The sequence below is a fragment of the Crocodylus porosus genome, unplaced genomic scaffold (genome assembly GCF_001723895.1).
Source record: "Crocodylus porosus isolate Cpor-Errol unplaced genomic scaffold, CroPor_comp1, whole genome shotgun sequence".
NCBI classification, from domain to species: Eukaryota; Metazoa; Chordata; order Crocodylia; family Crocodylidae; genus Crocodylus; species Crocodylus porosus.
In genome coordinates, this window is record NW_017728920.1 from 6,170,857 (window position 1) to 6,195,887 (window position 25,031).

At 43.0% G+C, this 25,031-nt stretch overlaps 1 protein-coding gene across 4 annotated transcripts in view; it reads left to right on the plus strand.

Annotated features, from left to right (window-relative positions):
- Positions 1-4,119: 4,119 nt before the first annotated feature.
- COL13A1 (collagen type XIII alpha 1 chain) overlaps positions 4,120-25,031 on the plus strand; it is a 185,096-nt gene continuing 164,184 nt past the window's right edge. For 3 of the 4 annotated variants that reach the window (XM_019538523.1, XM_019538524.1, XM_019538525.1), the window contains exons 1-2: positions 4,120-4,938; positions 15,235-15,304. In XM_019538523.1, the coding sequence (XP_019394068.1) occupies positions 4,636-4,938; positions 15,235-15,304 (373 nt within the window). In that variant the 5' untranslated portion in view covers positions 4,120-4,635. The remainder of the gene's footprint in view (positions 4,939-15,234; positions 15,305-25,031) is intronic. The other variant, XM_019538526.1, reaches the window with a different exon arrangement.

Below are 25,031 nucleotides of genomic sequence, written 5' to 3' on the forward strand. Positions count from 1 at the left end.
CAGAAAGAAGTAAATATTTTTCATCCCAAGGCATAGCATAGGCTCTTTTTAGCACATGTGTGGGACTACAATCAGGTCTTAATGTACTACATGGCAAGACAGGTCTATCTTCTGCGGCAAGATCCTTGGTTCCAGGGTGTCTCTGGCTGTAGAACTGTGTTCAAGGCTAGCTTTTCCATTTATCTAGAAGCTATGTTTCAAGTCCTCGCAGTTATATCAAAAACTTTGAAAATATAAACCTCTGTAAACAGATGTAGGGCTGTGTGCTGAAGCTGGCAGCCAAGCTAAAACAATGGGCCTGACTGGAGTCAACTGTATGGTTGCTGTGGGATGCTCTGAAATTCCACTGCTGCCTGCAGGGCATTTCTTACGTTCTCCTGTAACGTTAACCAAGTTGTGCCCATCCTGAGAGCTCTAGCATGGCTTGAGGGTGCTCCCAGCTGTGCAGAATGCCTGTTCATTTAGCTCCATGGAACTCATCAGAGTCCTTGTGGGAGACAGATGCAGCAAACACAGTTAAAAAAACCAGAGTGCAGATGGTTTCTGTACAAGTTTCAGCCTTTCCCATGTTCTTCTATAGAATAGAGAAAAGGCTTCTGATAGGCATGGCATAAATGTAACTGACTTTGGGTAAGCCCATACTCTAGTCAAAAGTGTGACTGCGGCATGGATAGATATATACCTAACATAGCTCTAGATTAGCCAGCTATGGTGCTGATAATAGTTCGCTCATAGTAGCCAAGGCTTCAGTATGGGCTGCAAAATCCAGTGAAGAACCTGGGAAAATGCTCTGATGCCTAGCCTGAGATGAGCTTTCTGCTGCCAGGGCTATACTACTATGAGTGCTAGCATTATCAGCCTTAAAACAGTCTTTATATACTTTTGGCTGCAGTGCAGAAATACCCATAGTTCTAAGGGTACTATATCACCAAAGATGCAGGTCTGTGCTACTCTGTGGGTGGAGCAGGTATCTGGCAATCAGCTCTGCCAAGTAACCATATAAGCTTACAATTGGCACTGATAATGGAGAGTCCTAGTGATCTTTTAATCTCTCTCACTCTGGTCCTTTGTCTAGAACAGGGGTTTTCAAAGTTTTTTGGTCGGGGTACCCCCGGCGGCCAGTTGAGAAGCATGAAATCTCCCAGTGGCTGGTCATAGATTTCATATATTTCATAGACATTAGGGCAGGAAGGGACCTTGGAAGATCATAGAGTCCAGCCCCCCGCCCAATGGGCAGGAAGTCAGCTGGGGTCATAGGATCCCAGCAAGATAAGCATCCAATTTGCTTTTCAAGGTGTTCAATGTAGGTGCTTGAACCACCTCTGATGGCAGGCTGTTCCAGACCTTGGGGGCTCGGACAGTAAAGAAATTCTTCCTTATGTCCAGCCTAAAATGGTTTTGCAGTAGTTTATGACCATTCAATCTCGTCATCCCTTGGGGCGCTCTGGTGAATAAACTGGGGGATCCCCTGCTGACTGGTCGACAAGTGGGGGATGCACAGTGTGCAGCAGCAGAACCAGAAGTGCCGTCGGCTTCTCCACACAGCTGCCGCGTACCCCCTGGGGCCTTCCAAACTACCCCCAGGGGTACCTGCTACCCCAGTTGAAAACCCCTGGCCTAGAACACTGTATCTAGCTCTCTTGTAATCTTACAAAGTTGGGCTGTTTGTCCTGAGTGTTAAATTACTTCAGAAGCTATCTTGAGAAACTACTGAACTGAGCATCAAGTTCTTCCCAGCTCCTGAGAACTTGTACACTTTCTCTTGTGTTCTATAGACATGGGGCATTTGTACATGTCATGTTTTTTGCCTTTTCTTGTGCTGCAACTGTGTTACTGCTTGCATGAGCAGGATTTCCAGATTCTTTAAAAGTCTTTCTGGTACATTAAACTAAAACTCCTCAGATGTCATGTAGTTTGGCTTACTGGGAATTAAAGCATTGTGGTTATGGATTCATTGCGTGCAAACACAAAGGCATTGAAAGATGTGTAATTAGCCTCTTTTCCATCAGATGGTGCTGCGACTTTTTTGTAGTTCACCTCTTTGTCTACCTGTGGAGGGAGGGGATTATTGGTGTATTACTTACTGGTTTACTGGTGAACATGCACCCCTTGGTGCAATTCAGTAGGGAAGACAGCACTGGGGTAGATTGGTATTTGGCTCCCCCTGCTGGAATTGGCAAGGAATTGCACACCGGGCTTAATTTGTTCAAAAGCCCAGTATGTGCAAACACTGACATAATGCTCCAAAATAAACAAGTTTAAATTTTACAAACCTATTTAACTGGGATGAAATCCTGTGACATGTACAGGTGCCCATGATGACCAGATGGTTTTCATTTCTGCTATCCAAGTCCGCTGCATGGCCATCATCCCTTCTCTATAGTAATTACTCTTGATCTTTTGAAAGGATAAGAAGTATGTGGGGAAGGAAAACTAAGAAGCTGGAATCATGTCTCATAAAATGTTTAGTGTAAGTCATAACTATAACATCTTCCCCTTTAAGGACTGAGCAAACACTGGACAAGGTGGGCCAGAGCTAGGGAGGCCCTTTTGTGTTTCATGGAGATTTTGTTCTAAGGGAGAGCTGGTGGTGTCTCCACTACAGAGCCCACCTGTGGATTCTAATTACCAAGTAAATCCTTCTTAGCTCTTGTGGGGGGTTTTATCATAGCTCCTGGCACCAGGAGCCACTGCATGGAGGTGCAGACTCCCTGGACACACACTTTTCCACACCACAGCCATATATGCTAGAACTGCCCTCTACACCAATCTCAGTCTCCAACACAAAACCTCCTACCTTAGCTAAATAGGTAACACCAAAGACCTCTGCTACAGTCTACACCAGCAAAATCTGATGCAGACCATGGGTGCTAATATAAACCCAGGAGATGCACTGAAATCAATTCTCCATGAGTGAAATCTCTACAGCAGAACATAGTGCCACTGTATTCAGGCATGCAACCTGACACAACAATTTAGACTGTGAAGTGAGGAATACTTTATACAGCTGCACCTGCAAAGGGTGGTTAGGCAGACAGGATGTAATTACCTGAGCTGCAATTTGGCCAGGATTCTATAGTTTTACTTTAACAGAAAGTGACACCAGATATGTAATATCCACAAGTGCTAAGAGGTTCATCATTTTCTTCTGATCAAATAGTTCCTTTAGTAGCACACTGCCCCCTATCCCTGTGCGTGGTTGTTGGCTTGGCACATGCTGGGAGAGAAAAACAAATATATGCTGAATCATCAGTATCCCTTCCTGCAGCAGAACCTGAGGTTGGGGGTGGGGGGTCCCAGGAAGACAACTGACTTGGACTAACCATGATCCAGCATAGGAGAACAAGGTGCTATGAAGGAAGGCTGAAGCAAAAGCATTTAAGAGTCAGTCTAAGCCCCAGACAGCAATTACTCTCCCTTCTAACACATTTGCCAGCCCCTCTATGTTGAGTCATAGTATAACTCAGCCAACTTTGATTGAAGGTATTTGGAGTGTATATTCACTTTATATTCTGGCAACTGTTGACAGGACAGAGACTGCTAGGTTCACCTGCTGGCAGAATTTTAAATCCCACGCACACTGTGTAGACCCTGGGCTCCTGGTTCTGAGTTTTCTTTATAACCCTCCTGTCCTCATGTCACTGGCCTCCTTTTGCTGAAATACCTATACCAAAAAAAGTCCACACGTCCTGCTTGCTGGGCCAGATTCACCTCCACACTAAGAAAGGAGCCAGTGGAAGAGTCATTGCTGAACCATCTTAAAGTAGGGTCAAATTTAGGTTCCAGGTACTCTAGTAGTCCTAGGAAGTCAAAACAGAAGAGCTGTCCATATATGATGGCCCATTTGTGGCAGTCTATAAAGTCACCCACAAATGCAATTTAAAAAATCCCAATGTGGCGTGAGACAGGGAAGAAGTGTGAGTCCTGCCTCTGCTTTAGAATCTCTTTCCTGCTGCTATAAATAACCACAGTGAGTGTCACTTCAAAGGGACAGGGTAGCTGATGAGAGGTGCTTTGGGGACTGACTGGGATGGGAGGGTCCCAGGGTCTGATCCCACCCAGACACTTTGTATAAATAAATAAATCATTGCAGAGAAAACGAGGGAGAGAGAGACGTGGAGGGAGTAAGGGGGGGGGAAGAGGGAGAGCAGAGGAGGGTACGTTGGGAAGCAGTGCAGCCTGCTCATCTGATCCCTGTAGTTCAGAGAGAGTGTGTCATGTTACAGAGAAGCCAGGATCAGCCACAGTGCAACTCCACAGAAGTTGAGAATCACCTCTCTCTAATGGGGACTTTCATGTGCAATCTCTACACGGCTCTGCTAAGGAACTGAAGCTGATAAACCTAGAGGGAGAGGAAAAAGGACTACAACCAGCTGAAAAGACTGAAAGACAAAACCTGAGCAGACTGTTTTTCCCCAAAGCTTTTCTGGAGCTGGATCCTTTTTTAAAATAACTTTTCCCCCCATTTATTCATACAATTTTCTTCTTGTTGCTGTCATAACTATTGGCATTTTGTGGCATTGGGATTCCCTGGAACGCTGCTCTGCCATGCATTTTGGATTGTGTTTCTCGGAGTAGGATTGAGACTTTATTTATTCTATTTATTTATTTATTGTTTCTCAGGACAGGGCGGGAATGTTGGAGGAAAAGGGCTGGAAAGGTGCTAGCCAGAGTGCCTTTGACAGGGGATGTGTTTCTCCCCACAGGACAGGGGATGGGGAAAGATGCTGTAGACTTCCTCTACTGCTGGGCTTTGGGCTTCCTGGGGTGTCTTTGCTTTCTCTGGTGCTGAGCCTCCTGCTATACTTTAGGACATCAGACCTGCAATCCAGGGTTTCTCATTTGGAAGCAGACAGATCCTCTCAGCTCCCTGCCTGGCTCTCTGCAGACCAAATGGAGACAGCTATTTTGGGAAGAGTTGACCAACTGCTTGAAGAGGTCTGTGTTCTTTCATTTTCATAGATATATATATTTTATCATTTTTATGTAACCTACAAATTGTTCTAAGTAACTGATCTATCCGGGTCCTCCTGAATTCATTAAACTGTGAATTGCCCTTTTAACCCCCTTCTGTCTAACTGGCTCAGGGTTTGTTTCTGTCTGACATGATCTATGATTTATCTGAGCTTTGACAGTTGTAAAATCAGAGGGTTTTGTGTCTGTTTCCTGAGAGAAGGGTCCTTTGTAGCATCAATTTATCTTTAATTTGATAATTAGTGGCTTTGTATGGGCTGGTTGGAAGGGCTGCACCCTGTGTAGTTTTGACTTTAAATTTAACCCACACATTAAAATGGTGAAGAACAAATAGCTAAGTGGATGGTGAGCTGAACTCAATATGCCTGTGAATGGCAAGCTGCTAAATAGGATTTGTGCTTGTGACAGGTAAATGGCAAAGAGGGACAGGCAGAGACAGGTAAGTGCTGTGACACATTGATTTCTAGGTTCCTGTTTGAAGGCAGTTTGGAAGAAGTACCTCTTTTTTCAGTCCAAACTACTTTCACAGAGGTGGTTTGGGAAAAAAAGAGGCCAGCTATCTGGGTCCTTTTTAGTAGCCACAGCACATTACTGTAAAGAAGATCATACTGCTGAGATCTTAGCTGAGACAGCAGACATCAGGTCTGATCCAAAGCCTGCTGAAGCCAACAGGAATCTGGCTGCTGAGTTCAACAGGTTTTGGAGCAGGCCCTTGACTACTATACTGAGAGTTGCTATTAAAAATATTATAGACCGCTGGTGCTGAACCTCTGGCCCAGGGAACCATGTCATCTGGCCCATGGGACACCATGGGCCAGGTCTGGAAATCTGGCAGCAGGGGAGCTGTAGTAATGTTAATTGCATCCAGAGCTATGAATTAATGCTGCCATCACTCTCCTGCTGCCACTTTTTCAAACCTGTGGGGAACCCCATGGTCCAAATGAGTTGGCCCTGCATGCTAGATCACGCCTGCAGTGCACAGTTGCACCATGGCTGGTTCCAGCATGCAGGGTCATGTTGGCACAGTGGATCACACCCACAGACTAACCCCATGTGGGATCTGGCCCTTAGACCAACCCTGTGTGCAGGATCTGGTCTGTGAACCAGTACCATTCCACTCTTCTGGCCTCTGGGACCAGAGCTGAGCACCACTGCTACAGAATCATTTATAGACAGGTAACCCACACTCTGAGTCTTAAACCTTAGAGATAAACTCCTCCAAACTGATCTATCTCCTACTTCATTATTCTAACATGCCCATGCTAGGCCTCTACATGCCCTAGTTTATTTTGGTTGTTGCTGGTAGTCATTCACTCTTTACAATTGTATATGAATTCTGGGTGTTGACAAGTGCTATAAGTTAGACTGGTGCTTGTTTGTCTGATGCGCAGTCCAGTCCAAACTGTGCTGTGCAATAGCTCACATGAGAGGAAAAACATCCTGTGATACCCAGGAAGATTCTCTGTGCTAGGAGTCAGTGCTAGGTCTTTTTTTTTTTTTTTTTAGCTTCCACTGCGCAAAATGACTCCAGCTTTTGTTCAAGTCATACATATTGTAGATTCATAGTAATATAAAATAAATAAAGGTTCCCAGGGGCCAGCTTATAACAATGAATCTAGGTTCTGCACCACAGGTTTCTTTGTTTCATTCATAGGTTGTATCTGAGGAAGCCAGACAAAAAAATGAAATTATAAATAGAGTGTTTAATTGGATATTGAACACGTCATTATCCTAGAACACAAACAAATAAGTAAGGGCAGCCCTATCACTGACTATACCCTAGTTTCAATATAATTGGAGATAAGTGACCTTTGGGTCAATTTAAAGTAAGAGTTGATTCTCAGTAAAATATCTGTAAAATATGTGCACAGAATTTTCTGTATTTCAGTGTATGACATACATTAAAAGTTCTTTGACTGCCTGGCTGAATGAATTTGGTGATAGGTAACACTGAAACACCACTGCCCAGGCTGCTGAACTCCTAGCTGACACTGAGAAAGGATTGTCCTTCACATCCTCTGGGTAGGGGTCCTAGCAATGCATTTCTGTGAAATAGAGCACATTGCTGAAGCCCCACTAAATCTATGCAGCCATGTAGAAACTCATATGCTGCCAGGATCCTAACCTGATACTAGAAGAAAGCTACACTGCGAAAAGTGCCTGTTGCTGGAGTCCTTACTGGTACTGACAGAGCACTGTTTTGAAGAAATACACCAAGTAAGAACAAATGGGGACACTGCAATAAGGAAGCTGGCACCTTGATAGAACTGCAAGATTAGGGTTGAAGAAAGCTTCAGAATAACAATAAAACTCTATGAAAGATGTTAGAGACTCCAGCTGCTGAGTGATAATGGGCTTGATTTGCCCATTATCTCATACTACCTTGTTCACCACTCTACTGACAGGAGTTTCCAAGAAAAGGTGACAAAATAATGTGACTGTGAGAGTGAGGGATAAAAGAAGAGATTTCCATGATGGGCAAGTTAGGAAGGATGGTCATCTCCTTTTCTTTCAGACTGTCAGTGTCTCTTGCCACCACATCCTCATGGTTGAGCTATGCTTTCTCTGTGTATTTTGACCTTAATGAGTTTTACAGTTGCCGGTTTCAAGCTACTGAGCACAAAATAAAATAAAAAAGAGAAATCTCAGGCTTTAAAAACTGTAGATTCAGTTCTAACTGGGGGGGAACGGGAGGGGCATGAGTTACTGGTGCATCCTGAATCGGGAGGGGCACCCGCAGAAGCCGCCGACCCTGTCGGGGGGGGGGGCACCAGCCCTACCAACAGCATCAGTGTCAGCCACTGGGGGGACATGTACTCCCATGCACCCCCTACCAGTTGCCTGGGAGCTAGGGGGAGGTGGAAGGACTGGAAGGGAAAGGAAGTGTGAAAGTCAGCGCCTTCTTTTAAAATGCTCTGAGTTTGAAGTAGATGCTTGCACTTGAGGACTGGAAATGTTATGATTGTGTCTGTATGTATTTGACTTAAGAGGAGTACATTTGTAACTGATATTGCTCTGTTGTGTGTGTACATACAGTCACTGTATGTATCAGAAATGCTATTTGGTGCAACTATGCAGAGGCATAAATGGCTAGTATTGTGTCCTGGATGGTGGCAGTACACATCATAGGAGCAGTGGCTGGAGGTTTGCTGATGCTGGGCAAGATGTCACCTCCTTTTTTGCCACTGACATGAATGTTGAATGCCCAAGAAAGCATCGGTTTTGGATGGCAAAAAAAGGAGGTGACCCCTTCCCAGCAGCAGCAGTTTTGCTTAGTGCCACCGCTTGTCTGTTCTCCCTGCTGCAGGGAACATGCAAGGTGCATGGGGCAAAAGAATAATCGGTGAGGCTTACCCCTAGCTTCATTCCAGCACCCTCTCCCCTTAGGCAGTGTTTGGGGCTCATGCCCCTCTCACCCATTCACTATTATGCTACTGAGTTTGTGTCATGAGATTATTGTTATTTTGTTTTGTGTGGTACATGTTTGCAAGTGTGTCACAGATTTGTGCTATGAAGGAGTGTGAAGGGTAAGTGGATGGCTGAACATACGTTGCGTGTAATTTTTAGTGTCTAAGATGCCTGTGCTGAGTCACTACCCCATAAATGCTGGGGATGGGGAAAAGTATGTTGGGAGGATTTAGGCCCCTGCTACATGTTACATATATTACAAAATTAACTGGTTAATCACACAATAAATTTAGACCAACTACAAGTGCAAAGTAATTAATTATCACTCCATCCAGCTATAAAAAGAGCCAACTAGATATAAAGTTAGTGCTCAAAAATATGTAATAACTCTATTGCTGTCTTCTATCCAGCTTTAATGTGAATGTGTAGCAGGGCTCTACATGTCTACTTTTCTGCTTCTTCTGTGCACTGGTGGCAAAAAGGGGATAAATTGCTTCCCAGTAACACCCCATATGAGGGAATGTCTATGCTTGCTTAGATCAGCCAGAATGAATATGCAGTGCTCCCCTCACAAGATGTAACAGATGTGCCAGGACAGGGAGGAGAAAAGGGAAGGTTAAAGGGTGGTTGCAACAAGATGAAATCCAGATAGTTTTGCCTGAGAAGTGACACCTAGGTGAAGCCACCATGCACAGTCTAATTTTCACAGGGAGTTGGGCTGTGTTCCAGCAGCCCTGAGAATATGAGGGGAGACAGGGTGGTTTAAAGCCATTTCCCTGCCTCATCCTTCTCCCCAGTCTTGTGGCATGTCCAGCAACTGAGCAATGGTGAATAGAACCTAAGTACAAGAGGTCTAAGGGGGCAACCTCAGCCACAGCTGTGGGAAGTCTGAAGGCTCAGCTGCTGCTGTGACTTATGTGAAGGGCCCATTTGGCCTCCACTAAGAGTGAGGAAAAACTCATCCAGAACAAGAGGGCACTGTTCAGTTTTCTCATCACAAGAGTTATGCCAAGGTGCCCTATGGGTCTAAGAACCCAGTTACGGCTTGTTCCAATATTGCCATGTCTCTCTCATGTTTACTGCATTAATTATTTGTTGTATGCATTATTGTCATTCATTATTTATTTTTCTTTTATAAAACCCCAGGTCCTGGAGTCATGGGATTACTTGAGAATGTCAGAACTTATTTAAAAAACAAAAATGAAGTTCTTGCATGCCCTCTGTTTGTGGAGAGAGCTTGAAAGCATTAAGAACTACAAAGAAATCAAAACGTGGGATGTTCAACATTGTCATTATTTTTAAGCCACTCTCATGATCGTGGAGGACTTAGCTTTGGCAGTATGAAATTGCTACTTTTATTTTAACAGAATTAATAGCCTGGAAGGGAGTTTAGTGAATACTGACTTCATCCATTATTGTCACAGCTTCTTCCTAGCAGCAAGGAGTACTAACTATTGGATTGGGTTTTTCTTTCTGCCAGACAGAAATAGACTTTTAGTATTTCTCTGAAAATGCCTGTGCTGACTAAGCCTGATATGGGTAGTTCTGAGAGAATTTTGGCTGCAGGCTAGAATTCCTCTGTATTTATGGGGCATCACAAAAATCAAATAAAGAGTTCAAATAAACTGTACTGTTGGCATATAAAGCAGAGAGAGAGCTTTCCAGAGGGGAAAATGAAGATTTTTTCCCATGCTGGTTAACATTTGGTCTTGTTTCTTCTTGCCAGATGCATAGTGGGGTGTAAGGTGGGGCATTTTCAGTGCTGCTTTCTCTGAGTAAAAGCAGAATTCGTGATTTCCAAAGTTTGAATTTTTTCTTTTACCTCATTTTAAAAAAGAATTATTATTCTGGAAACTTGTAAGGCAGCAGAAAGTAGATTTTACTGTCACTCTGCTGGTGTAAGTTGTTATGAATGCAACCAAGAAGTATATCAAGTATCACAAAATCCTTTTGTCATCTCTCTAGAGGATGGATAAATCCTCTCTAGAGGAGGGATCAGTACTCTTAGCTGTACAATGGGTACAGACTTCTAATTTTCTCTGGTTCCTTGTTGGTGCTCAGCAGGAAAACCCCCTACGTGTGTGTGTGTGTGTGTGTGTGTGTGTGTGTAAATATAGCAGGGGCACCTGCAGGCTTCTTCTCCATCCCTATTGGAAGATTCCCTTCTCCCTTCATTTGAGATATTCAGAGTGCTACGCTGCGTGATTCTTTGTTTTCCGAGCAACAGCTAGTGCGAAACCGAGGTACCTTTGAAATACTATGAGTCCTTTCCTCTTGTTCCTCATCTAAGTATTTCCAAACCAAAGCATTCAAAAATCACAAAACTGTATTTAATATAAAGAGAGTGAAAAGAGATAGTAAGGTTTTAGCTTTCTCTATTTGCCTTCTGGTTTCTGAACCTTGAAAATCATATTTTTAAGCCTTTCCCTGAAACCAGGAAAATGTTTTTTTGGGGTTATTCTTTTAGAAACCTGAGGTGGTTTTTAACCTGGAGAGGTAAATGAAAGTGAAGATTTTCATATTATCACATGACTCCAAGACTTGGGGCTTCAAGAAAAACACATCAAACAACATGAGACTTGAAAAATTAATAGCTCATTAATAACTTGCAACAGTTAATAGCACTAGTAGCCCCTGTAGTTTTCCTATTGTCTTTAATGGATTATCTATTTAGAATGTGTTTCCTGAAGCAGTTGGAGATGGTGATGGGAAATCATTTTACCTCCTCTGGTGAAACAAAACAACCACACAGCTGCTAAAGAACTCTAATCTACCCCCTCCTGATTACTGCCCCTTATTTCACCTAATCCCAGGGCCCCAGCCAAAGTAGACAATCCCTTGAAATGGAAGAAACAATCACTTGAAATGTGAACTGAAGTTAGAGACAGGGTGGCATCTGCAAAGTCTCCAGGACAATCCCTGCCAATTTCATATATTTGAGAGAGGCTTTGTTCTCTTTGCCCACTCGCAGATGCTTCACTTTCCCTTCCGCTCTCAGAAACCACTGCCCAGGGTAATGTGTGATCACATAAATACAATGGCAGCAGTTGCCAGATAACCACATACAAACAGCATCCAGAGTAGAATTTACAGCACACGGTTGCAAACCCAGTAGTGTGTGTTAACCAGAGCAGGAAAGCTGCAACTTCAACCACTCAGGCAAATTAATTCTGTAAATGGGGAAAGTGCAGCCATTACACTAATATCAGTCATGATATCAGAACAAATGGACAAGGTGAGGAGACCCAGCAAAAAATATTATAGATCCCCAGCTCTGCATAATTATTTTCACCATTTCTACTTTGAGCATGACTGCTCCCGTAGGAAACTGGAAGGCTGTTTTCACTCTGTGTAGAGGTACTTTCAGGTGTATAAATAGCAAACTCTAGTCCCTCTTGACATTTTTTTTCCTAGTGGATCTGCAGTCATCTCAGGCTGGAACCTAAAGCTGTTTGAAATAAAAATTGATTAGGGCCACGCATAGACATTACAATTTTATCAGCATAAGTGATTGGAAACCGGTCTATACCAGGAACAGAAGTTCAGCCCACATAGACTGGCTTAAGAATGGTGGAATCTATGATTTCCCTTCTCTCCCAGCAAAGGGCAAATGTATGTTTGGTTCTCTACTAATCTAAACTACACCACTTACAGAAAACCACGTAACTTAGTACAATTCCACCTTGGGCTTTTTGAAGGTCTGTACCTAGTTCCCCCTGCCCCCCATATATATATATATATATATATATATATATAAACAAGTAAAAGAATCATCATTTCCATTTCACATTCTTCACAGAGGTTTTCAAGCTTCTGAAAAAAAATTTTTTTCAAAGGAGAAAAAAATCAGTGGTCTCTTGCCAAAAACACATAACTTTTTAAACAAAATTGGGAATTTTCTGATGGAGATGTCTGTTTTTGGAAAAGGCCATGTTTGTAAACAACAACAACAATAATAAAAATCATCATAAAAATAATAATCATAATAGTGTTTTTTGACCAGTGGAAGAATTTGGAGGAAACCCAACACAGGGAACATTGCCAAGATTTCTTCTCCTGGGAGACATACAATCCCTCCAACAAGACTCCCCCATCCATATAATTTCTTAGCTTCAAAACCACTTTTATTAGTGGCTGAAGCTCCAGGTTAGTTTATAGCATTATCACAGTGATTGTATTAGCCATTTAATAGGCCTATACATTTCTACCTTTCATACGCAGTGACTAAAGGTCTGAGGAGAACTGTACCTCCATTTTCAGGGTGTAGTGGTTCATCATTTCCTCTGACAAATCCCATTAGCTATGATGCTCTGTGTAGTGTTCCGTAGTAGTAAACTAAGTAGGTAATTAAACAAATGCTTATGTCTACAAACTGTGCATCACCACCCATCCATTTCAACACTCTGGATGTTCTCTGCTTTTTGAGTGACAGGTCTCTTTTGCATTTTTAATATTTCTGTTCTATAAACAGTACATCAAAGACATAAATTCCAGGCAGGGTATTCAATCTTTAGTTGTTAGGGAATGAATTGTCACAAAACACTCCTGGCCACGCAGATTATATACTGTGACATCATCTCTTAACTCATAAATATAAGTGACATACTAGGACCAGTTTCCAAATGTGGGAAGGCTACTGAAATGTTGAAATCCTGTGTTTAAATGGTTATGTTTGCATTTGGGTAGGTAGAAGGGGAACTTGTATGTCTAGACCCAAATAAAAGTTTTAGGTAACATATTTGTGCCCATGTTTGACATTCAATTCAAAGTATTAGAAAACAAACTATAGCACTGTAAAGTTTAATTACAGATGTTCTTAGCTACTTTGTTTGGATTAGGATCCAGATGTGAACATTTTATAACCACAGAGACACACAGTTCTAAGTGTAGTCCAGGAAGATATACATATGTGTAGTGCTGGATATGGGAACTAGAAATATCCATTGCGGGAAAATATCATGATTTCCCAACTTGAGGAAAAACAAAACAAACCAAAAATTCAAAACTTCCTGGGCAATAATGAAAAAAAAATCTTTTAAGTCAATCAAAAGCTTTCATTCTGAAGAACTGAAGCATTCTATCATAATAAGGTAAAAGCATTCCCTTAATTTTTTTCCTAGGTGAAATTTCATCAAAGTGAACACATTATTGTGTAAAATATGATTTAAATAAAATTGTATTTTCTACTGAAAATGGTCCTTTGAAGAATTTTCAACGAGCTCTACAGAATTATATATGAACCTCTATTTTTGGACAGTTACAAACATAGAAGTGAAAAGGCTGAAATAACATATTCCAGTTTTCTAAGCCAAGGTTTCAAAAGTAGGAGCCTGTAGTTAGGCTTCTGAGTTCATATTTAGGCTCTTCAATTATTTTCATAAGTACTGATCACCCACTAATTACCACTGACTCCACAAAAACTTCACCTAGAGCTTTTGGACATGCTGCCCTTTTGGAAATCAGATCACTTATTTTGGAGTCTAAATACTCTCTGACAAGCCTAAACATAGACATTTATTTTAGCCCATTATTAACCATGAATAACATGAGACTATGATGTGGCAGTTAGCTGTCCTTCATTGGTAGGGAGTGTCTCCCCCAAACTTTATATATACAGTTCATTATTTGACATTTAGTCTTCTCTAACTAGCATATCAGCATCTCAAATAATTAACAGGATGAATACAACAAAATGGTAAATGGGGCATCTATTCAGTAATGGAAAACCAACTTAGATTCGTTTTCCCCCTAAATCATGATAGATGTGTTGATGACATAAGTCAGGGACTAGATTCTAGTCTACCTTTTAGTGGACTTGGCATCTAAGTATGGCCCTATTCCACATTGCCTGAGTACCTGAAAAACTGTTAATCCAAAAGTTGAGTGGGTCCTCCTCCTCTTCACTGCTTTCTATACTCATTCTGAAGGGTAAAATGGCAGTTTATAAAAGCATTAATGAATTATCAGGAAGCCAAGCAAGGTGAAATAGAATTGGACTTGGTGCCTAAGTCCACTTACACACTTAATAGGTGGAATACAATTTGCCCCCATTTTTCTACAACTAGAGGCATTCAGAACAATTTTTAAAAACATGCTTTAATCCAAAAATGATATTTCATTGAAATAAAAACATAGATGCCGGAGTTGCATCAATTTCAGTGAAGTTTTCAATGGAGAAGTTTTCTTAGGTTCAGAGTTGACCCTATGGTCATTTCCAGGGAGAAAAAAGACCTAAACAGAATCAGAAAGCTGATCTATTTGATCTGAAATGGAAATTTCAACAGAATTCCCCCTTGCAGAAACTTTCAAACTTTTTTTATGTTCCACACTGGAACAACAACAAACATTTCAAAACTTCTAAAAGGGATCTGGTTTGCGGGGGTTTCTTTAAAGGAGATACCACCTACGTTAGGATCTTTTACTTAGACAGATATTATAATTAGCCTAAGGATCTAGCTCACTCAGAGGGGAAGACCTTTTTCATCTCTATATTCTTCATCTACCACAACAGGTTTTCTGATTTTTTTTTCTTTGAGTACTGCAATCCTCTCTTGGCAGCATAGTCACCTCTTTCAATAAGCATGGCAAGCTCTTGTCTGTTTAGTTCCAGCCATAAGGATAACACTTAGAGAGAATTTCATAATAATCTTTGCCTGCTTGCAATCAAGCAGATGATGGGTTTGAAGTTGAAGGCTGTGAACCAATTACCTGGTTTTAGTCAAGAAGTAAGCATCTCTTTCTCACTGTACCTCAGGTGATTGGCTTCTTTCCACTCCTCTTTTCTGAAATGCTTGATGTTTGGTTTTCATCCTTATTAATGATGCTTTTTCCCCCCACTTCTTTTCTTTACAGAAGTTAAAGTTCAGCTTGCCAAGACATCGAGAAGTTCGAGAAACCCACCAGAGATGTAACTGCCCAGCAGGTAGGGGTACTGGTGAACTTTTCTTTGTCACCTTTTGTTTCAAGGAGTTTTAAGGTACTGCAGCATATAATTATAATGAAACATATATTTTATGCAACATGCCTGAGGCATATGGAATGAATAAGTACTCAGATACAAATGGATTTAGATACCTATCCATTATAAAATAAGAACTCTGATTATGACAGACTCATAGAGGTACATACCTCTTGCCCACACACTGACTGAGAGCAATAATAGACAATCAAATGTATGCTTCTGCCATCTATTCATATGCCTCTATAAGCATTAAGACCTATGGAGTTATAAAAATACCTGAGACATCTTGTAAAACTGCAGCCTTTGACACACAGAAACATAATGAGACTACATAATCATACTGCATTTCCAAAAATGCCAATATGGAGATGCTTCCTCTGATCTAGTTACAGTATACAATAGGTGGCAAATTGTTATGGCAAACCCATTTATTAATGGTATTTTATTCCATCACCACGACCCATCCAACCTTCCTTATCATTTTATAATACAATAGACTATATACAGAGGAAACAGAAAAAGGGACAACAACCAAACAGCAGATTCAAGGATATTCAAACCTTGGAAAAAATTGAATGTGACTAACTTTGTGACTCAGACTTGTTGCTAAGAGAAATAGATGAGGAGAGTTGCAAAGAGTGACAGTTCTATTTCCAGTAGATTTTGTGTTGCTGGTGGCTCTTGTTGACACACTCAGAGTTAAAGTGATTGCTGGATTTGGGGTCAGAAGGAACTTTCCCCAAGTCAGGTTGGCAAGAACCACTAGGCATTTTTACCTTCTCTGTAATGTGGGATGTAATCCACTTCCAAGGACCATCTGAGCATGTTTTGCCTTGTTATTGTTTACTTCAGGACTGCAATGTGTGAGAAGGGATGGAGTGATTTTTTTTTACTCTTGCAGACAAATATTTGTTCTGAGATTGCCTATGGTTTCAGGGAACTGGATTCAGTGACCCAGAAGGTCCTTTCTAGTCCAATATTCTTTTGTTCTGCATTTTCCTGGTTTCCAAAACAAGGTGTTTAATCACTTCTGATGTTGTGGGTAAGAAAGTATAGTTAAGTGTGGGTGTCAATAACACTTATAGAATGACAAGGAGTCCATCTTCTCTGCACTACATATATGTAGCTCCTGCTAACTCTAATGACTTCATACCAATGGATGGAGAAGAAAACAGATCTCTTCCAAGTAAAATACCTTCGTAAGCTAATTGTGTGTGCAAACAAGAAAGACAGTTGCGCTGAACTCTGATGGAAATGAACTAAATAAAGAATGCAAACACTCCCAAACTTTGGGAAACTTCTGACTGGAATAATGCAAACCGACTCTTTTGCACAATGGTGCAATAGATTCCATTTGTGTTAAAGAAATGAAACATGAATTCAAAAGGACTTGTCATTATGTTTAGCTGTTGTGTGTTGTGGGGGTGGGTGAATAAGAGTTCAAATAAAATAAAACATCTGTTAACTGGAATCTCTGTCCAAAACTTATAGTTGAAACCCGAGTTTCAGAAAAGTTGAGCAAACCCTTTTTTCCCTTTTATAAGGCTGCAACTTCATGCACTTTCACTTCCAGGCTCCTCCTAGAATTTGACAAAGCATCACAAGAAAGAAATGTTCTTATGATCTTTCTGATCCAGCCCAAAGTGGTAATTCTTGAAATTTGAATACCAAATTGGGAAAAGTGTGTGTGTGGGGGCTTGTGTGTGTATTCATTGATTTTAAGGCCAGAATGAGCCATTATGACCCTCTGGTCTGACCTCCTGCATGACAGAAATCATAGAACATCACCCAAGATTTTCTGGTTAAGGCAGCTGAGACCTTATGAAGTGGTGGTGATAAGGAACATAGCAGACATTTCACAGCACTTGGGTGTCCCTTCATGCCTTGCAGTTCTCAGTGTTTCTGGAAAGACAGCCATGATTCAAAGCAGAGATGAATGTGTCTCAAGACTGTACTTGAAGGTAGGAGGTCAATATGTTGTCATTGCCTATTTGCTTGTAGAAAACAGTCCATGGGCACAGCTGCTTTTTGCATAATGTTTTCATCCTAACAATCTCCTGATAAAATTTAAAATCTTCCAAAACTGGTGGCATAACAGGTGGAGTCATGTTTGATTTCACACAACACATTTGGGCTGTGTTTCAGAATGGTTCATAACAAAGCAGAGATGTTGGATACCATTTCACCCTTGTCATTTTTTTTGATGCTTGAGATATCTGAGGGCTAGACAGAATCTGGAGGCCTAGACAGTGTGACTCTTATGGGAAGCCTGAGGCTTTCACAAGCAATGGACACAGGCACAGTACTCACCCCTTACTTCCCAGCCAGCCTACTCCAGTGTTGTTGAATAATCAGACATAATGCTTCTCACCAAAAATAAATGTTTATCACAAGTGACATTTGAGTGTATTGTTAGATCCAGATCCAGCTTGTTGCATGGTACAGAAGGGAAAAGGAAGACAAACGCATATGTTGAACTTCTCAGTAAGGATGTAAAGGTCTGGGACTGTCAACAGAGGGTCATCCTTAAAAGTAGTAGGAATCCACAGCTCCAGGGCATAAGGGGCTTGTTTGTGAAGGAGTTGGAAGACTGGGAGTAAGCAAGCAGTGAGGATGTATAAATGTGGAACTGTATCTCAGTTATCTGAGTACTTGTGGTAAGAATTAGAAGAATAACATGGTCAGGAAAACAGCAAGGCTTTATTTATAGAAAATGATAAGGAAAGATATGTTTCCTTAAGCTGGGAAGTTGGTACTTCAAATAATTCATACTCGGCTTGGGTGTGACTACCTGTGAGCAGAGTGTCACTTCTGGGTCATTGTGTTTTTAAAGATATAAGCTGCAACAAAATACTAAGGCAAGCTTTTCTGTGCAGGAAGGATGTGCATCCACTAAGATTAACAGAACTAGTTTGGGTTATTAACGGCTACATTCCCTCAGTTTGACAACCGTTCTGTGAGCCCCTTTGTTTTCCTGTAGCCTGCCAGATCGGTACCAGATTGCCTGTACAGGGTTATTGTACATTATGAGATGGATTGGAGTACTGAGAAAAATGTGTGGTATTTATTGGGCTCTCCCCAGCCCAAACTAAGAACCAGAGAAATAAGGATTTCATGAGGTCTGTCAAGCCTTCACAGCTTTGTGAGGATTTGCTTGGGTTTACCCACCCAGCTGAGGGTTTTAAATATTTCTGGTAATTTAAATCCATGTTTTTTCTGATGGGAATTCATTTTTTTAAATGGGTAAGTCGGGGGAGCAGAATACTGCATAAGACTTTACAGACCCCTGTGTATCGCTCTAACCAGAAGAGTAACAATAACCACACGGTGTGGGGCGAGGTCTCCTCCCCTCAGCAATTTTGGTAGTATTCCTGTTACCTATCTGTCTGGTCTGCAGTTGAGAAATCAGTTGCCTCTTGTATAAAAAAAAAGGAATTGTAGCAATGATGATGATATTGAAATGTGAATTATAGTAGAGCCTGCAACATTCTTGGGACTTCCTAAGCACAAAGTAAGATAAAGATCCTGCCATAAAGTGATTCCAAAATGAAGGAATTTACTGACATGCCTGGAAGAGCAGAGATAGCAGCTCTCAGTACTGGATACGGGGCATTCAACAACAGATTACATTTAGTAAACTCTTCTGCTCTGTCACACTGAGAGAGTGAGCCCTACACAAATCACGTGGGACAACTTTCCACTTAAACTGCTCCTGGGAGTCTTAGTCTAACTATCTTCTGGAAGAATTTTGGAACATCCAAAGACAAGAGCGCAGCCAAAGATCTATCCTAGTTCTGAGGCCAGGGCAAGAAAACAGGAATTTTGTCAAGACTGTGGAGAGCAGATATAAATAAAACTGATAGTTATTTGAGGAAAGCCGAAACCAGAAATGCAAAATCTGAGCATGATTCATGGGTATAAACCAGATCATATAGGTTTTATTCTTTGTCAGATTCCATACTGAAAAGAGCTTGTTTTCAGTTGTGATTTGCATGTGGCTGAAATCTCATGAGAACTGCATTAGATGGCAGAAAATTCCGAAGGACAGCTGATTTCCTCAAATTTCTTCCATCTAGTATGAAACCCTTCTAATCTAACCTACACCTGAACAGATCTTAAGCCTAACTACTTAGACATCTCTAATGGTTATTCAGTGTACTCCATAGATTTATAGTTTGTAAGGGGCTGGAAGGAATTTCACAAGATCATCAGGTCCAGCCCCTCTGCAATAGGCAGGAAAGACAACTGGGGTCAGGTGATCCCAGGAAGGTGACTGTCCAGTCTCCTTTTGAAAACCTCCAGGGTAGGTGATTGCACCACCTCTGGAAGGAGTTTATTCCACAGTCTGGATACCCTGACTGGGAAGTTTTTTCCTAGAGGTGAGCCTAAAGTGGTCTTCCAGGAGTTTGTGGCCATTACTCCTGGTTTTCCCCAAGGGTGCCCTGGTGAACAGTCGTTCACCAAGCCCTTGATGTATTCCCCTGATGTAGTGGTAAGCTGCTAACAAGTCCCCCCTCAGCCCCTCTTTTTTAGACTGAAGAGGCCCAAGTCCCCCAGCCTTTCCTTGTATGGCTTGCCATACAAGTCTCTGATCATACAGGTGAGGTGGTTGGTGGAAAAGCAAATATGTATATAAGGTCAACCTTCTCTCTCTTATCCAGGTGGTGAGATACCTGGTCATAGAAGGAGACAAGATTGGTAAGATAAGACCTGCCTATGATGAAGCCATATTGGCTGTCATTCAGAATCCTTCCTTCTGTGAGCGTATTGCACACAGACTCCTTGATGAATTTTTCCAGGATTTTCCCTGGAATAGAAGTTAGGCTAATTGGCCTATAGTTGCCCAGGTCCTTTCTCCTCCCCTTCTTGAAGATGGGCACATCATTGGACCTCTTCCAGTCTTCAGGGACCTCCCCTACGTGCCATGAGTTTTGGAAGTTTTGCCAAAGGTCCCACAATGACCTTGGTCAGCTCCTTCAGCACTCTTGGGTGAAGTTCATCCAGTCCTGCTGACTTATAAATGCCTAACTTTTCTAACTGATCACCTACCAGCTCAGTGTCAATAGTAGGAAGGTGGTCAATTCCACAATGCCTACTCAGAACCTTATCTTGCATGATATTCCCCTTGTTCCGGTGAAATGCCGGAGCAAAGTAGTCTTTCAGGAGTTCAGCTTTTTCCTGAGTGTCGGTAACCAGCTGTCCTGAGGTGTCAAGCAGTGAAAGCACTATGACTTCAATCCCAAGTCTTAGTGCTTTTATTTTCAGAGATCCTAGTGCCTGAGACATAGCCAAGAACATTCTCAAAAGATGGTTTGTGTAAGTGTATTGCCTATATTTTTTAAATACCATATCTATTTTTCTTATTAAAAATGTTACGCCTTCCTCATCTGCTGCTATTTTCACAATCCCTTTGCAGTGGTTTTTCACTCTGCTGGCTCTCTGTTCCAGCTTTCAACATAATTTTTAATAGGATATTTTCTTTCTGCCCCCGCTCTGCTTATTTTTCTCCAAGATTTCTCCTCAGGCAGAAAAAGTGCTGGTAATAGTTTAGTTTGTCAAACTTTTGAACTCATGTGTGGGTCCAAAATAAGGCAAAATGAGTTTTCCATCCCCCTAAGCAGCAGGCTATCATTATTTCTATTGAAGTAGCATTTTGAGAAAATGTACCCATTTGTACTGAAAAGACAACCTTTGATCCAGAGACATAATCTAGACTTGAGGACAGCAGGTAAACGTAAGATACAAATGAGGAGGGCAGGTCTGGGGACACTGGTAGGGCTGATAGGATTCTAGTTCCAAGTATGAACAACAAATCACAGATAATAAGCAGGTGGCTTGGTAGTCTGTTAGTGGGAAGCTGCTTTTATAAGTAGGCAGGTAACCATAGTGACTTGAATATAGGAAGAACGCTAATAATGGAGAGCACTCTCATTTCTCCTGACTCAAGGGGGATGTTGCATAATCTGTGTCCAAACTGCAGCAATCTGATGCCACCCTGCTGCTTGTTACATGAATCAGGTGTTGGCATGGACTGTGATAAAAATGATTTCACCATCTGGTGAGTCAAAAACTTGTGCGAGGAATATCTCTGGGCCCCTTTTAGAGGCATCTTGGGAATGTTCTAATGTAATTTCTTCCTAATTTCTCATATAAGTCATTTTCCAGCAATAGCTTCCTCATGATGAGTATAAGAAAAATAGATAATATGCCTCCTCTGGTCAGATTTTACACTACAAAAACATTGGCAGGGGCTGTCAGAGCTCAGAATGTTGTTAATACTCCCCATTTCATATTGTGAAGACAAGGCTTTGGGCTCTGTCTCTCTCTCCAAACTCACAGCACACAGGTCCAGTGGGGGAAAAAGGTTTTAGGTGAGGGGCTTCAGCTTCCAGGAGGGAACTGAGAGCCCAGGAGCAGCTTCAGGAGAAAAGTATGGCAAATGGTCTAATCTGACCCTTTTCATTCACCTTCTTCTACCTATACAGACCTCTCCCACATCTCTTGGCATAGCTGCAACTGAGATCCTCTAAACTGAGAAGGGTAGGAAGGAATCTTGGACTTATCTAGAACATAGGCTCTAGTCCAAAATATGTCACCCAGGCCTGACACAGGCCAACTGGCAGAGTGCAACAGGATTTCCTGTTTCCTCATCTCCTTACTCCTGCTCTCTTTCTTTGCCTGACAGATACCTGCAACAAGGAGACAATATCAGACTACCTTTTTTTTTGTTACTTATGGAACTTTGCTCATACAACATGATTGCCCAGGGAAGCACAAGGAAGAAAGACTGCTCCATGATCAGCCCTGTTAGCTCTACTTCTCAGATCAGGGGCTAGAAACTCTCCTCCCATAAGCACGTAGGCAAATTGATGGTAGAGCCTTGGCTCTACCCCAGAAGTTGCTGGCTTGCAGTACAGAACTAGAATGAGGGGGGAAACCAGCTGCAGTCATTCATGCGGCAAGCATCAAAGGAAGGTCAGTAGCTTTCTGGAATTCTCCAGTTGTTCTGGAACAATGCTTTACATCCATGTCTACACTGTCTCTAGACTGTGCTTCTCAATAAAGCATGCCATATTTACTTGGGACATGCTACATTCCCAGACTAATGCAACAGGTGACTTTAGATCTGGGAACATGCAAATAACCTCTTCTGAGAGACCAAGTTCATTGGTGCATACCCAGCATCACACCTTAGATCAGTTCTGGGATGAAGTATATGCAGTGTGGTCATGGCTTGCCACACTGCCTTAGTCCCTGGTGTAGTGAAGCATCCTTTTCCTTGCAAGGTCAGCAAGTAGTTGAAAGTGAGAAAGAAAAGCTAGGGCTCCATATAACACCTGCTCTTCTCCACCTGTTCTCTGGCAAGTTGTTCCTGTTGTTTCTGGTGGGACAGAGCAACTCAGCTTTTCTAAGCAGGAAGCAGCATTTCTGACAAAGGCACAAGGCTCTCCACTCCTTCCCTCATATTCACTGGGTGTCTAAGCAAAAACCACCATTTTCCTCTCTGTTTTTCTTAAGTCAAAGTCCTGCTAATGGAACTCTGGCCCCTTATTTATTCTGTGTATTACCTCTACCAGGTGCTGCACCAGCTGGGGCAATGAACTACTGTAACAGAAGGCTTAAAACAAGGCTTAGATACTGTGCCTAGATACGGCAGCCTGGCCCAATGTAAAGACTTTAGCACTTGGAATATTGAAGCAGGAACAGCAGAAGAGTAAAGCCTTTTTCTGGCCTTGCCCTTTGTAATGTTTATAACACAGAGACCTAACCTACAGCCAAAATAAAATCCATTTTTTTAAGTCAGAATATTTCTTCACAGTGACACTTTTGGGGAAGGCAGGGATGTAAGAAGAATCGCTTCTTACTCTTTCTCCACACCCTGGTCCCACAGCATAATGCCATGCCATATAGAGGCCCTCTGCTAGCCTGCATTGCATGATTAAGGTCTGATGCAAACTACCCTGCCTGTCCCGCTAGGCATGCTGGGAGACAAGCCAGTGCACGGAGTTCTAAAGCTTTGCTCCTTGGATTTATGTTGGAATCAGTCTCCAGTGCTCCCCTCACCTGCCAGGACCCTTTGAAATATTTTAGGGCTTTTTAAAAAAAACTCTTGTTGCTTTTCACTTTGTCCTTTTTTTGTCTTGTTGTGGGAAGCTCAGTAGGATCTGGCAGTGGCTCAGCATGGTAGATACTAGTGCTCCTGAGCTGCCTGGAAGATTAAAGGCCTAGATACCAGCTCAGCTCTTGGCTTTCACTTGCACTCATGGGGATGTAGAGAGGGATTCGGATTCTTGGAGGTGGGGGAGATGAAAAGGAGTGGTCTGACTATTTAAATGCAGGGGCCCTGTTGAGAGGAAGTGTGATTTGTCAGTTTGTCTGGCTCAGGGCCATTTGAGAAGTGCTAGGCAGGGTATGTAACCAAACACCCATCCCCTGCAGTCCCTGTAACCATCCTATTTCGTGTAAAGCTTTGACTCATGTAGGCAGCACTGGAGAGAGTAGAGCCCCTGTACCAATGATGGGGGCTGGGTAGACTTATGGGACTGCAGGCTTTGCTCATGTATGTGAGTAATATATATTGGTATAGATAAGGCATCCAGCTGGATTTCAGATACCCAGCATTCCACCCCCGTCTGAGATCAAAGAGTAAGAGGTTTGGCCTGAACGTTTACAGGGGAAGAAGCTTGCAGCCTTGCTGCCCCCCACTCTGTGCCATGCACTGCTTTAGGATGCTATGATTTAGTTTCCATTCGGGTGTGCAGAACGTTTAAGAATGTTTTCGACACTTTTCAGTAACAGAGTTCTAATTTTTTAGCTCGTTCATAGCATCTGACAAAGTAGGCTGTAACCCAGGGGCAGGCAATGTTTTTTGACCGGAGTGCTGAAAACCCCCACAATGTCTACCTTGTAAGGTGCCAGAATGCTGGCATGCCACAAAAACAACACTGGGGCAGAGGGGGTACATGGCAGGATGCACTGCATATTTAATGCTATTAATAATCATTAACGTTGCTTTTTCTTTTTTCTTTACAGTAAATAGAGAGCTGGTGTCAGGCAGGGAGCCGGGGTTACCCTAGGGCCCCGCTACTCGGGCCACAGCGGGGGCCCAGCAGCACCCGAGGTGAGGCCCAGCCGGCCTGCGCAGCTCCGCGGGCATGGGGCAGCCACCCTGCCCGCAAGGGGACACCGCCTGGCTGGGGCAGGACGCCGAGGTCAGGGGGCTCCTGCTTGGTCTCTGTGCGTGCCGGCACAGTGGGGTGGGAGCTGCAGCCACGGCTGTTCCCCGGGCTCTGGGAACAGCCGCCACGGCCAGTGCTCGGGGCCGAGCCAGCCGGGAGCCTGCGGCGCCGCGGCTCTGTGCAGTGCCTGCCCCAGCCCTGGCTCCTTGAGGGGAGCCGCGGGTGGGCAAGGCCGGGACCCAGGCAGGCTGAGGCAGCCGCGGCGGCTGTTCCCAGGCTCCAGGGGGCTCCCGCGGCCAGGCCCCTGCGCCGGGGACGGCTCTGCCCTGCTTGCGCTCTGCCCAGCGTGCAGGGAGGCCGGTGCCGGAGGGAAGCCCCCGAGCGCGGCGTCCTGCCCCAGCCAGGCAGCATCGCCACGTGCGCAGGGTGGCTGCGGCCCATCCCTGAGGAGCTGCGCGGGCTGCCCAGGCGCCCACCACAGCTCGAGCCCGCAGAGCCCCAGGGCAGCC